This window comes from Tursiops truncatus, chromosome 10 (assembly GCF_011762595.2).
Source record: "Tursiops truncatus isolate mTurTru1 chromosome 10, mTurTru1.mat.Y, whole genome shotgun sequence".
NCBI classification, from domain to species: Eukaryota; Metazoa; Chordata; class Mammalia; order Artiodactyla; family Delphinidae; genus Tursiops; species Tursiops truncatus.
The window spans coordinates 88,489,101-88,504,428 of NC_047043.1; the positions used below are offsets into that span (position 1 = coordinate 88,489,101).

At 35.2% G+C, this 15,328-nt stretch overlaps 1 protein-coding gene across 4 annotated transcripts in view; it reads left to right on the top strand.

Moving 5' to 3' along the window:
* The window catches only part of CNTN6 (contactin 6), a 143,017-nt gene extending 127,918 nt beyond the window's left edge, over window positions 1-15,099 (top strand). For all 4 annotated transcript variants that reach the window (XM_033863719.2, XM_033863722.2, XM_033863720.2 and 1 more), the window contains 6 exons: window positions 1,579-1,813; window positions 1,925-2,040; window positions 3,631-3,817; window positions 13,095-13,207; window positions 13,971-14,139; window positions 14,999-15,099. In XM_033863719.2, coding sequence (XP_033719610.1) covers window positions 1,579-1,813; window positions 1,925-2,040; window positions 3,631-3,817; window positions 13,095-13,207; window positions 13,971-14,139; window positions 14,999-15,099 — 921 coding nt within the window. The remainder of the gene's footprint in view (window positions 1-1,578; window positions 1,814-1,924; window positions 2,041-3,630; window positions 3,818-13,094; window positions 13,208-13,970; window positions 14,140-14,998) is intronic.
* The last annotated feature ends 229 nt before the right edge of the window (window positions 15,100-15,328 follow it).

A 15,328-nucleotide genomic window follows, 5' to 3' on the forward strand; every position in this document is an offset into this window, starting at 1 on the left:
TATGTTTCATATTCAAATTCCATAAGGGAGAGGAATTAATTGGGTTTGCTGGTCACTATAGAATTCAGAGATTCTGATGGATAAAGAAGCTGTGATACAAATATACAATGGAATACTACCCAAACATAAAAAAGAATAAAATAATGCCATTTGCAGCAACATGGATGAGATTATCATACTAAGTGAAGTAAGTCAGAAAGAAAAAGACAAATACCACATGATATCACTTATATGTGGAATCTAAAATATGGCACAAATGAACCTATCTACAAAACAGAAACAGACACACAGAGATCAGGCTTGTTGTTGTCTGAGGGAAGGCAGTAGGGAGGAGGATGGATTGGGAATTTGGGGTTGGCAGATGCAAACTATTATATTTAAAATGGATAAACAACAAGGTCCTAGTGTATGGGGAACTGTATCCAATCTCCCGGCATAAACCACAATGGAAAAGATTATTTTAAAAAGAATGAAATGTATATATGTGTAAAAAAAAAAAGAATTCAGAGATTCTGTACCAGAACACCTCAAAGATTCTGACCAAGAGGGTGCCTTTTGTTCTGGTGCCCACTGCTGGATAACCAGATGTGTGGTCTAAGTCACAGGATAATGTGATACAATAAATGGATACCTTTGGTAAGGAAAACCTCAGGAATAAAGCTGTGTGCATGAGAGACTCAAGCATTATGCCCTACCAGGTATGCCTTTATTAGTCTACATGAAAATGTTCAGAAATAAAAAGAATCTTCCTTTACAAAAACTAAATAACTTCTATCATTTTTAATATAACTTGCTTATAAACAGCTGGAATATTTGTCTAAATTCAAGGACTAATTCATTTTCACTTCTTTATGTGATTATAATGTTATAATTATTTATAATGGGTAACTTGTATCTATTTTTGTTTTGTAATTTTAATAAATTTAAGTTTTAAATGACTCAAAGAATTTTGTCTCTGGGACTTAGCAAACTTTTTGTTGTTTGTTTTTTAATATTAAGAAAAGTGCACACTGATACTACGACTAATGAAGATGTATGTTTCAAAAAAATATATATATATATATATATATTAGACGGTCCCTTATATGTTTGTGTTTGAGTAACAGTCTATATGTTTTAAAGCAAATATTATTACACATTGATTATATCACCTGTATTTTATAAAAATTTGTTGAAAATGTGAAAGGAAAACATGGCTAGCCTTGAAATAGTTAACAAGTTAATTTTGTGCTGAGTTTAAAATTTTATATCAAAATTATGTTTTAGCTTATAAAATCTTACAATCTTATAAACCATTTTATTATTACAATTTAGGAATAATCAGGAAGGATATATAAACATGTAAAACCTGTTTTACATTTCCATTTAAATTTTTCATTTATTTATCTGAGTATCTTAAGTTGGGATCATTTTTCTAATTGGCATTCCAAATAGAAGTATTTTTTTTTCAATACTTCATTAAACAGGGTAAATATCCATGCTATCTCTACAAAAGATATGCCAAACAATCAATAAACATAACAATAGCGGTACAATACATTTTTCTAAATACTCAGTGATTGATCACTTCTGCCCAAGTCAATTCCAGAAGAACTACAGAATGGAGAGGAATTTGGATACATCATCATGCTGCGGCCAGTTGGCTCAACAACATGGACCAAGGAAAGAGTACCATTTGTAGAATCGTCAAGGTTTGTTTACAGAAATGAAAGCATCACCCCCCTCTCTCCCTTTGAAGTCAAAGTGGGTGTATATAATAAGAAAGGAGAAGGAGCTCTGAGTACCACATCCATTGTCTACTCTGGGGAAGATGGTAAGTTGTGGTCAGCACTGGAATGCTCCTCCTTGAGACTGTATGTATATTTTGCATTTGTTTTCATGAACAACTCTGCTGAAGATGGTTGTGTCTTTCTCTGGATGGTAGAACCTCAGTTGGCCCCAAGGGGAACTTCTGTTCAAAGTTTTTCTGCTTCGGAAATGGAGGTTTCATGGAATGCTATTGCCTGGAATAGAAACACTGGAAGAGTTCTGGGCTATGAGGTAATTCACATTAATTTCACTTTCTACTATGAATATGCCAGCTAGCAATAGCTCTGTTCAACAGTCCTGTACTACTAACCTAGTTCTTAGTATATGATAGTATATGTCTAAAGCTATAGAGAGGAACTAATGGAGGGGACCTTTCCGGGTGATCTTAAGCAAGCAAAGTAACAAATGGTAGCATTTAAAGAGTAATCAGGTGATTATCTTATTTAATTATCCAAACTGCACTCATGTTTTTTTGTTTTTTGTGGTACGCGGGCCTCTCACTGTTGTGGCCTCTCCCGTTGCGGAGCACAGGCTCCGGATGCGCAGGCTCAGCGGCCATGGCTCATGGGCCCAGCCGCTCCGCGGCATGTGGGATCATCCCGGACCGGGGCACAAACCCCTGTTCCCTGCATCGGCAGGCGGACTCTCAACCACTGTACCACCAGGGAAGCCCAGTCATGCTTGTTTTTTGGGGAGAAGTAAACATTTAATCTTCAGTGATCTTAAACCATAGAAGAGTCTCACTGGGAAACCTGCTCTAAGAACTGGAGCATAACTTGCAAAAAGTTAGTCATCTCGGAAAAGGCAGTTAAGCGATAAGAAAAAGCCTAAATTCTCCTAATCTGTCATTTATAGTCTATCTAGAATGAGGCCAATCACTTTGAATTTATGGGCCTTCATTCTCACAAAGTTAAGGGATGAGACTTATTAATCACTTATTGTTCCTTTGACTTGTAAATCTAATGATTCACAAAATGAGTTACAAGGTTTACTTTATTTTGGAGTTAGAATAAAACTATGATTTTGCCTTGTACTGTTCTTTTTATTTTTTTCTTTTTATCTGAACCCTCTTGTCCAAACAGAAAGTTCTACTCATACGGTAACAGATAGATGCCTCTGCCACTCCAATCCTAGAATGCCTTACCTCTTATCTGAACTCTATTTATTTCTCAGAGTTCATCTCTAGTCTCCCCTGCTCTTTGAACCCTTCTCTGATCACTCCCTGATACTATGTTTCTTCAAATTCTTTTAGCATTTATTTCCATATCACTTTTTTGGGATGCATGCTCTGCTTTCTTTTTACATATGTACTCTAATATCTTAACTAGATTATAAGAGGTTCAAAGGTAGACACTATGCTTTAATCTCTCTTGTCTTTTCCAATATGCCTAAAACACTGCTAATGCACAGGAAGGCCTCAGGATAAGCTGAATTATTAATTCATCTATGATTTAAAAAACTCTCCAGGAAATGTCAATATTAAAACATAATGTAAGTCTTTGATTGATAGTATGAATCTTGTTTTTTTCTGACTTATTGTATACCCTTTGTTAAAGCTGTCAACCTTTAGATATTTCATGAAATATTTTATTGTGGTAATCTAAAAAAACCTAGGTTCTCTAATTTCCATTGTGAATTTGTATTCTTTTTTTTTATTTTTCCCTATAAATTTTGGACTTTGATTATTTTGTTATTATTGTATAACCATTTTAATTGGAAAATATTCTCTCATTTATGCGCCTGACTTCTTCCCATATGCCACTGTGGTTGACAGTTGTTAGGGAACAATAAAATTTTTTGTTCTTTGTTTTTAATGATCAGGTCTTATACTGGACAGATGACTCCAAAGAATCCGTGATTGGTAAAATTAGGGTCAGTGGAAATGTCACAACCAAAAACATCACAGGGCTGAAAGCTAACACCGTCTACTTTGCTTCCGTGAGAGCTTACAACACTGCTGGGACAGGGCCCTCAAGCCCCCCAGCCAATGGGACCACCAAGAAGTCTCGTAAGTATATATCACATTGCAGGGACCAAGATTCACCTACAGTTAGAAACATTCCTTTGCTCAATTTCCATTTCATTCTTACCACCTCATCATTTTACTGATCACTTTATTTAGTCAAGTGGGTTTGTCCCTTAAATCTGGATAACTGTTGAAACTTTCTAGTAACAAAATCAAAATGAACTGTTCTGATCTTTTTGGAATTGCAAAAGAGAAAATATTTTCAGTATAAATGAAAGACAGAGAATATAATGGCTCCAATGCCCTCTTCCAACTTGAGTTCATAACCTGACCTCCCATCCTTGGACTGTTAAGTGGTTACTTAATCTTTCAGTCTCAAGATCCTCATCTGTAAAATGAAGGGAAAATAGTACCTATTTTCTCACTGGGTTTTGTTCAAGATTAAAAGAGATAATTAATAGAAAGTGTCCAGTACATACTTTAGTAAGTGCTTAGTCAATGATTTTTTTTGTTTGTTTTTGTTGGTTTGGTTTACCATTTGAGCCTTGATGTGATCCTTGCACTGTCAGATATCTAGATCTTTCCTTCTATGATATTTTATCACTGCAAATTACTTGGTAGCCCCTGAAATCCAAGAATTAACTCTTGTGCTTCTTTTTATCTCCCTTAACAATAAGCTAAATATCTTTTACACAGATAGGACCTACTAAATAAAGGATGAAGAGTTGATTGTTGCTGCATTTGTCCTGTGAGTGAGTCTGGTATTGCATAAATATTCCATAATATGAAGCAAAGTAGTAAATAGGAAACTGATCAGATGTGACTTAGGAAGAGCTGCAATTTGTAATTTTTTATAATTGCATAATATTTACATATTTCTTGTATATTGTAGATGAACATAAATTGTGTTAACAGGCTTTTTAAAACACATTCTTTGGTCTCTAAATCCCAATGAAAAAGAGTAACAAATATAGTTGCTGAATTCTGAGAATGACTAAGACATGAATTCACTGCTACTAACCGACAGGAAAAAATAGAGCTTGCCTTTAAATACTGCATTCGTTTTTCCCTGTGTATTGGGAAAGAATAGGTGGTTTAAAAAAGTTTGAAAATCAAGTGATACAAAGTTTTTTTTTCCATATACATATTTTTCATGTCCAAAAAGAACTTGGGAATCATCTCAGTTAATAGGTCTTTGATTACAGACCGCATTATCCACTTGTGTTCATATCACCAGCCAGTAGCCAGAGATTTGTGTTCTAATTCTGGGTACGTCAGTGACTCATGACCTGACACAGGATAAGACATTCCATTTTTCTGCTTTAATTTTCTTAACTATCAAATGGAAATTTTCTCTGCCCTCACTATTTTCTCAAATTATCAATGAGGCACAAACGAGGTTCTGATTATAGGAGCACATTGGAAAATACAAAGTACTGTGGAACTGCTAAGCAGGAAACAAACAGATGAACAAAAACTCTCTAGTACCAGTCCATTTTAAGGGAAGAGTACGTGTGGATCAACAACTCTTAAACCAGCTCTCCTTCAATCCCCTAGTTTGATAAAGACGTTATGAGTGATCTTCTAGAACTGACTAGCTAGAGATGTGGTTCTATTCCTCTTCCTGTTTTACTCCATTTTGACCAAGTTGATGAAGTCATTGCCATATACCTGTATGAACGATTTGCTTTCATGGTCCTTCTGGAGTCTAGCCTCTTTCAGTTAATCTGAAAATCTGATTGAAATCTCCAATCAATCAGTGGTTTTAAATTTGCCCAGACATTTCCTTCTAGCTGATTGAGAGATGCCAAACTCACAGAAACTCTTGTGTGTAATTTAGTTTCTATCTCAGGCAAAATCAAGGGTGATTAGAAATGCGTAAAGATAGTATCAAAGAAACCTCACAGATCTGACAGATCTGTGACAAACTGACAGACATTTTAGTGTAGTTGTTGACGTAACACTCAAGCCGACTCATATTACATGCGATTCCATTAACCAGTTTAAGGTGGGCTGAGACCTGAACAATAAACGTAATTATCAAAAAGATATAGAGCTATAGATATATACATGATATACATAGGAGACCATGTATATACATCTATATATACACACACACATATACAGTTGTTCTTCAGTAGCCTAGGGGGATTGGTTCCAGGAGCATCCACAGATGCCCAAGTCCCTTATGTAAAATGGCACAGGGTTTGCATATAACCTACATACATCCTCCGTATAATTTAAATCATCTCTAGATTACTTATTATACCTAAAACAATAAATGTTATGTAACTAGTTGCAAATACAATGTAAATAGTATGTAAATAGTTGTTAGCAAATTCAAGTTTTGCTTTTTGGAACTTTCTGGAATTTCTTTCAAATATTTTCAATCCTAACTTGGTCGAATCTGCCAATGTGGAACCCAGAGATACGCAGATACAGAGGGCCACCTGTAAAAACATACATACATACATATATACATATAACCTTAAAAATAATTTCTTTCCTTTAACTTGAATTTGTTTGATTGTAAATGCAACCTAAATTAAATTAACCTAAATTGTCCATGTGATAGTTTGTGCTAACCTACTCTATGTGTTTAGGCAGAAAACTTGTTTTAGACACAGGTTTGCTCAGTTGACCCACTTGGTCCTACAAATGGGCTTGACTGAAATTTGGATTAAATGCCAAGAACATTGTTAGTGGTTTGTCTGAGTGTTCACGTGAGATCAGCCTTATCAAAAAGTAGGAGACATATCCTTTGAAAACACTTTAATTAACAGGGAGTAATTTTATCAAGATACAGTGCTAGAATATATCTGCTGAGAGAAGAGCGACATGAGAGTCAAAGTATAAAGTGAAGTTTAGTGTTTCTTTAGCATCTGCCTTCTTTTTTGATTCAATCAAACACACAAAAACCCTTGTAAATCCTAATCTCTTTCATGAAAACCTTGTTTCAATATTTCTTAAATTTGGCTTTCACCAGCCTGTGTGCATCAGCATTTTTATAAAAATATCCAACAAGGACTTGAGAATAAGGTTCTACAAGACTCTATCTCGTATTTGGATACCAATAAAACCTCTAATTTTATTCTTTCAACATTTTTTATCACTAACATTATGAAAATAGAATAGAAACTACTTTAGTCTCCTATTGTTGCTATTCAAATTAGCACAACTTAGTGGTTGAAAACAATATAAATTTGTTTTCATACACTTCTAGAGGTCAAAAGTCAGAAATGAGTTCCACTGGCTGGAAAACAAGATATGGGTAAGGGCTGTGTTCCTTTTGGAAACTCTAGAAGAGCATTTGTTTCCGTGCATTTTCTGTCCTTTAGAGAGCCTTCTCTCCTTGGCTTGTGGCCCCTGCCTCTATCTTCAATGCCAGCCTCATGGTATCCTCAAGTCTTCCTCTGACTCTGACTTCCTCTTCTATCTTCACATATCCTCTGACTCTGGCTCTCTTGCCTCCTTTTTTCCTTCATCAGCATCCTTGTAATTACATTGAACCCACCCGGAGAATCCAGGATTATTTATCCACGTCAAGATCCTTAACATAATCACATGTGCAACAAGTAACATATCCACAGGTTTTGGGGATTAGAATCTGGACATGTTTGGGAGGCCCTTATTCTGCCTATGACAGTTACAAAATACTGAGCACTCATGTCCCAAGCCCAGCGTTAATATTCTACATACTTATCTCAATTATTACAACACATCAAGGAGTATGTTATTTTAATTCCTAGATACAAGAAAACAGATGCTTAAAAAGGTTCTGCTGTGGCATCTTTTGGACTGGCATACTATGAACATGGACTTTCTGAATCTCTGGATCCCATGGACATTGTACTAGTTTGCAATCTTCATCTCTAACCATCTAAATAGTCTCTCTCCCTCCCTCAAATCTTCAGTCCAGACCTCAAACTGGCTTGAGATTTTTATCCCTAAAATGGAATCATACTCTCTTCTAATTCCAAAATTTCACTGTCTCCTCTATTCCAGAGAACAAAGAGTAGAGAAAGGTGTACAAGATCTTTCACAGTCTGTCCCCAAATTTCTTTTCATCCCATTCCTCATCTAGCCCTCGCAGCACCAGACTTACTGATCTTCTAAAGTTTAACATTCACTTATCTAATTTCACGCATTCTCCCAGTTTGTAGTGGTCCCACCGTGCTTATAAACAGACAAATATCTTTGCTACTGATCTATAAATTTCCCCTTTAATATATTTGCATTTTACTGGGTGATTCTATAACTTTGGACCATTGTGAAATATTATTGGAAATAGCTAGAAAAGAATTTCAGAGTGAAATAAATTTGGGTATGAATCCCAGCCCAGCCATGAACTGTGTGGTAAGTCTAATTACTTAATAACTCAGAACCCATTTTCTCAACTGAAAAACAGAGATGACTGTACTTTCCTCTAGAGTTTGCTCTGAGAACTAAAGGATATAATATATACCAAGGTGACCCAGAGGCAGCCATATAGTGAGAGCTCAATGTGTAGTAGCATATATTATTATATTTCTTCTTTAGAGGTGATTTCACTTTCTTTGCATTTCTTAAAGTAGGAAAGCCCATCTACTTTCTACTTTCTTTCTTTTCATAAATTTGTTGCAGAAATTTTCTTCAAGGGTGATGGAAGGACAGGCAAAGCAAAGATGAGAAATGGCTTTAATGAAACATTGAAGATAGCTCTGATTCTAAGTGCTATCCCTGGATCTAACTTTGATTTTCCATGTCCTTGAGATGACACCAACATTACCTCTGAATAGTGGTGACAGCAAAAAATTCTGCATCCATCACACGTTCATACTGTCACTGTCTAGATTTTCCATTTGATATTTGATCATCCATTGTAAATTCTGAGAAAGCAGAGCTCACATTTACCAAAATCTCTGCCTATTCTGATTGGGTACGCTAAATAGAAGACAGAGCCTTTTTTTTTTTGAAACATGATGAATTAGTTAATCACTCAAGAAAACAGTGCCTGCCATGAGCCATGCACAGGGTTAGGTGCCTAATGGAGATTAAAACAGGAACAATACCTGCCTTCGGGCTATTGCTATTTTAGTGGGGAGGCAACTTAAAACAAGAAAAAAAATGAAATGAAATAATCAAAAATTATGAAAAGTAATATGAAGAAAATAAGAGGCTGAGATATACATAAGGAGCACCTATATGGGGAAGGCTATATATTTTGATATGACATAAAAGATAAAAAGGAGCTAGTGGACAAAGAGACCTCCAAACAGAAGGAACAGCATAGGCAAAGCTTCTGAAGTCTTTGTTATTATTGTTGCTGGTGATGTTGATAGCCTTACAGGTTTTTTTAAAGTAAATATCAGTGGTTTAACATTAAGTATTGTAGCTTACTAAAAATTATATCTTTCCAAAAGAAAACTGAGGAGCACTGCAAGTACAAGTATATTGTGATCCACACAGACTTCGCTTAAATGGAATTTAGATTTACAACCAAAGGGAGAAAAATATTTACATCAACTACAAGAGGAAAAAGCACTGCTTATGTAGACAGAAGTATTCAGAGCCAGTAACAGAAAGTGTTTGCAAATTTTGGTTCAATTTGGCCCCTGATGTCGACTGACTAGCACTCTGTACTGGATTTTTCTTGCTGTAAATAATGCAATCAATCCATATTTAGACATAAAGGAAGCATTAAGCTTTTATTTCATCTTGCACTTATGTTCTTTCTCTCTTTCCCAAATGTCAACCCCATACTGTTACTTAGAAGTGTAACATAAGAAGTTGTTTTTGAATTGAATTCACAGTGTGAACTACAGTGGAATATAAATGCCATCTACAGAAAAACTGATCACAGGGAAGCCATTAGAGCTGCAGAGGGCTAGTTTAATGTTGCTCTGTCATTTGATTAATAGAAAATTATTTAGTCTTTGGAAATTGCCTGCAAAATTCTTTCAGTAAACTAGAAAAGTGCTTGTTTGTTGAGTAGGTACTTGGTACTTGTACCAAGTAGGTACAAACATCCATGGCATGTTGTTTTACATTATCCACATGACAGTTCCTAGGTAATACAATTTTCAATTTCATCATAGATATTTGCAATCCAGTTTAAGCAAATACATCAAATTCATGAAACCAGGGCTGTTAAAGGTGTTCATAATAAGATGATGGCCTTTTGAAGCACATTTTAGAAACTTAAAAAAAAAATACTGGACACAAGGCATTGGCATTGGAGTCACACTCATGGACAAAAATAAGAAAAGCTATAGACTATGAGAACTTCCCAGATAATTAGCTGAGACTTCACCACTTTATCTGCCTTTCAAAAAGCACATAAAGAACCCAAGTAAGAGCAAAATTATTAAGGGAAAATCTTGAGTATACCCTAATTATATTTAAGAAGTGAATCTTTTGCAAACTTCAGAATTCTGTTATTAGTAGCAAACTGCATTGAACACAACGGAAAAACTGATTATGTCATAATGCCACAGTGAAGAACTGCTACTCCCACGAAGAGAATTAACAGTTACTGAGCTATTTAGTTTGCACCACTAACCAAGATAGGAATATTTCCTATTTTATTTCATGGGAGCTAAAACTCTTATAACTAAAATATTTTAGTCTCATTCCAAAGATTGGAAAACCAGGCCTCTTGGAAGAGACTGGATACAGATTCAGGTCTCTCTGACTTCAAAGCCCAACACCTCCCAGATAGCATGAGAGGTAAAGCATTCCAAATAATCCACACAATTGGCCATTCACACCGTGAGTTCATTCTTGACAGAATGTTTCTCATTTTATGTCCATGGAAAGCCTTACTTCTGTTATGGTAGATGCGGAAATAAATGCAAATGTTCCAGTATCAGAGACACAATAACTACCATATAGTTAGTAGAAGTCAGTTCTTCTCTCTCTCAGTCTGGCACTTCATCAATGGATTCATAGTGTTAAAAGTAGTACTTTTTATCTAAACATGCAAACAAACAGAAAGGGCACAGCAATAGATGAAACCTTCAGAATTCATCACTGCCAGGGACATCAAAGGACTGAATTTATATTTTGCTGTATTGATTGTATGATGTTGTTAATTTTAGCACTTTGTTTTAAAGAACAAAGTAAAAGAAATGAGTCACAGGAGTATATTAGATATTAAAACTGGTATCTTGTGAGAAGTTTTATATTATCTCTTTTATAGCTGAGAAAAAGATTAGAAAAGGCACTTTGGGATAAGTTGAGGGAAAACAGTTACAAAACTATAATCATTGCCATCAGTCCTTCAGAAATAAACGTACTGACAATCGTTTACTGAGTTCTTACCAAGCGCAAAACTCTCAGTCTTTTTATTATGATTGGGTTTATATTGCCAAGAAATGTACTAGGACATGGTTGATCCAATTGGCATGTTCGTCTTATAAATTCACGTGGATTGTTATAGGTTTGGCCATGTCAATTGGCCTTGATTATAGGACAGCATAATGAATGGACTGGCCACACTGTGTCACCTATGGATCTTCCCACAGCCCAGTACATAATTAATATGACCCAAGAAAATCACACAGGACCCCAAGTAGTTTTTCTTTAGCCATCTATTACACAGTCATTTATTCAACATATATGAAATATATGTCTCCTCCTACATGCCAAGCACCATGCTAGATGATGGAATACAGAGTTGAACAAGGCATATGTCCTCAGTAAATTTAAATAAACACAGAGCATGAAGAGCTATAATTCAATGTGATAAGTTCATAATAAAATATGAACTGAGTCCCATGAGAGCATAGGGGAAACATTTATCTCTCCACTACATCCCAAATGAGGTGTAAGTGACTGGGTGAATGATATCCCAGGGGATTGGAGAAGGCAAGTAGATGTATCATAATGCAATGTTGGACACCCTGTGATTCTTCCAGTAGCACATAAGACATTAAATAGCAATTGAGTCAAAACTCCAAAAGAAATAATTTCTATTTCCATCAGTGTTATAATGAGTTAAATATTATGCTCATTCAACCTCACAAATTCAAATAAGATGCCAAAAACATCTTGCTGGGTAGTTTTATCTTTGCCTCTGCTATCCAGCTGAATTATTTTTAATGTCTCCAGTTTCTTAAATCTCAAAAATAATCATGTGGACTCAAATCTTTGAGAAGCAGTGTGCTGTCATGGAGAAAAACTAGATTAAAAATCAAGAGACCAGGATTCTGACTGGGATCAGCCACTCATTAGCTGCATGCTTTTAAAGATGTAGATTTCCAACCTGGACTCTAGTTTGCCGGCATGCAAAATTTTTCAGTTGAACAAGATCCATTCATTTAGAAGGCTGATTCTAAATACGTCTTCCCTTACTTCCCACTACATTTCTCCCAGAAAACATTAATTTCAGGGAACTAAAAGCACAGTTTGGATTTAGAGTAGACACCTTTTGGGATGATCATCCAGTTTGTAATTTTTCCTTTTCAGGGTTCCTACCAGCTCTATCTATATTAAGTGACATGTATCTTTCTCACTGTCTAGCCACAATTGATTGGGCTAAGATAGAATATGGCCAAATTAAGCCAATCATCAGCTTTTACTTGGAAATTCTAGCTTGGACTATCTCTGAACAGAGGAAATTTCAAACCTCAGGTGTAGGTGAGCAGTCATGATTTCTGCCACACTCACTGAGAAGAACAAAGAGATGGTCTATGGGAAGATGAGCATGCAGCAAAAACTACTGTGAGAGGTACAGAGAGGAACTTCTTGGCTTTTGGACATTTTTTGTCCCTTCTGAGGCTCTGCTGCATTCTGCCAGGAATTCTAAGAGAGTCCCCTATATCCTTTACAGTATATTCCTAATATTTTGTTTTAAAACACCTTGAGTTGGTTGTATTACTTACAGTGAAAGTCCTAACTAGCACATGATTATTAAGTAAAGGACTACTAGGAATTAATACCTTTGTGTTGATATATGTAAAAAGTTTGCCACCTGAGTTTGTCTGAGATGCTTATTGATTGACGGACAAATTAAACACTAGATAAAGGAGCCCTCCCTCTATTCATATATAGTAAAGTAAACAAATTCAACAGCAGTGATTAATAAATTAATACTGGACATCCAGCATGCCATTATTAATTCATAAGTTTGTCACAGAGATATTTCCAAATGACCGGAATTTGAATGTATTTGCTTACTCTGATTAGAATTAATATGATATTTCAAAAGACACTGAAAACATTTTAGCTCCTTCTATGCTAATTATCCACGATTTATTTTCCCTTTTCATGTCAATGGGTCATATAGTAACCATGAGCTAATTTAAATTCATTTGGATCTTTGATTATCTTTTTAAAGCTCCAAGCCAACCACCAGCTAACATCGCCTGGAAGCTGACAAACTCTAAATTATGCCTAAACTGGGAGCATGTAAAAACCATGGAAAATGAGTCTGAAGTATTGGGCTACAAGGTGAGTATTCTGTTTTTCTTTTAACCATATCAATTAACTTACTAAGGGACCAGAAATGTCAGAACCAAATAAGAAACAAATTTTATGCCCATGGAAATATAGGAATCTTTTTTTTTCAATGTTCTGAAAATACTTGGCATTGCTGCTTTTAAATTCTTCATGGAAAATTTTATATTGTGAGGTCAGAATGTGTCATGGAGCATTAAGAAATAAAACTTTATAGTATGCAACATTCTTTTTTCAAGTGACTCCCCTTGCCATCAAAAAATGATGGTGTACGTAGATAGTAACTGTGAGATGAGTATGAGGTCAAAAAGTATATTCAAATAGAATTTCTAGAACTTAGGCTACAGTAGGATATCATCTTTTAACAACATAAAAGGACTTCAACAAGAGTATAGTCAAAAACCCAGAGCAAACCATTTCCATCAGTGGTAATGAACATCCTCTCCTGGCAAATGCATATAGTATTCAGACAACTGAAATGGGTCCAAACTAACCAGTAACTTTTCACGGCAAGCTCCAAAGATAATGGCCTCAAGCTATTTAATTAATAGAGATAAATCTATTCTCATTTCAGAAGCACTGGCCAAAAAGGAAATCTTTCTCTTAACAACTAAATTTAAAGAAAAGGCACAGACCAGATATAGCCATCCAAGGATTACAGCATGTATAATGCTCGTAGTGTTATAGTGTTCCATAAGAGTTTCTGAACCTTAGATAAGCAACATGTTCATTTAACTTGATTCACCATTTTATTCAGATTCTGTACCGGCAAAACAGACAGAGTAAAACTCATATTTTGGAAACAAACAACACATCTGCTGAGCTTCTGGTTCCATTTGAAGAGGACTACTTGATTGAAATAAGAACAGTTAGTGATGGTGGGGATGGAAGCAGCAGTGAGGAAATTAGGATTCCAAAAATGTCAAGTAAGTTGAATTACCATTCTTGTTGTAGATTTTGAATCCAGACAGATGCCAGCATGAAATCTGGGCTCTGTGAATCTTTCCAATTCTTGTTTAAATGTTGGGTGAAAAAATAAAAGGTCTACGGTTTCACTTTTCAATTGTGAGCAAGAGGTGATGAGTCAACTTTCTTTAATCCCTCAGATTTACAACATGCTTATAAATCACAAACAGTTTTATATTTCCTCATTTTGAATCTAAAAAAAAAAACAAACCCTCACAACTGTGTGTCATTGGTATATGCTTCATTCTACTGGAACAAAAACGAGAAAGTTTTTCCATGGCTACTTACTTGGAGGCTTCTGAGAGCAAGGATAGCAAATATGAAGCACATGTACATAACACCTCTCTTCCCATTTTCATGGCGGACATCACTAATCGATTACAACATTCATACTGAGCTGAGTCAGCAATTTCAAATCCTCTCAATATGATGTCCTAAGCAGGTATCACCAATCGGTCATATTTAGCATGTAATAATAATTTATTATTTCTTCTTTAAAAGAATCACTCACGTATCTACCTGAAGCTGTGACTGAGTATAAGTCATCAGCCGCCACGTTAGCCAATACTACTCTGCCCTGTAGTCAGACTTGGCCAATTTTAGGCATTTTTCTTTCTTATTTTTATATTTAAAACAGATATCCTAGGACAGAGGGTTAAATACACTTCCTAAAATTAAATCCAATATAAGTGAAACAAGTGTACTAAAATGTGTTATTAAAAGAGAAATAACAGTATGCATTTTAGTTCATGAAGAATTAACCTAACAAGTAATTTTACTTTTTCTCAAGACATTTTGTTTCACTTTTATATTTTGCAGGTTTGAGTTCCAGAGGAGTTTCAGTCATAGAACTTAGCATCCATTTCCTGTCAATTGTCATCATGATTTTTTACTGTTTTGCTATTCAGCCTCTTATATGATGAAGAAAACAATAAATCTTTGAGTTTTTTTGAATGCAAATCATTCTGTAAATAAGCTCTCCAGCCCCTGTTACAAGATACATTCTTAAAACTGACTTGTTTGGAAAGAAAAAATGTATATTATGAAAATCTTGTAAATATCTATGGTACATTAATAAAACAATTTTAAACACTTTGGAATTTTAAAGTCCACACATGATTAAACACATTCAGAAGGTGCCAAATTAAC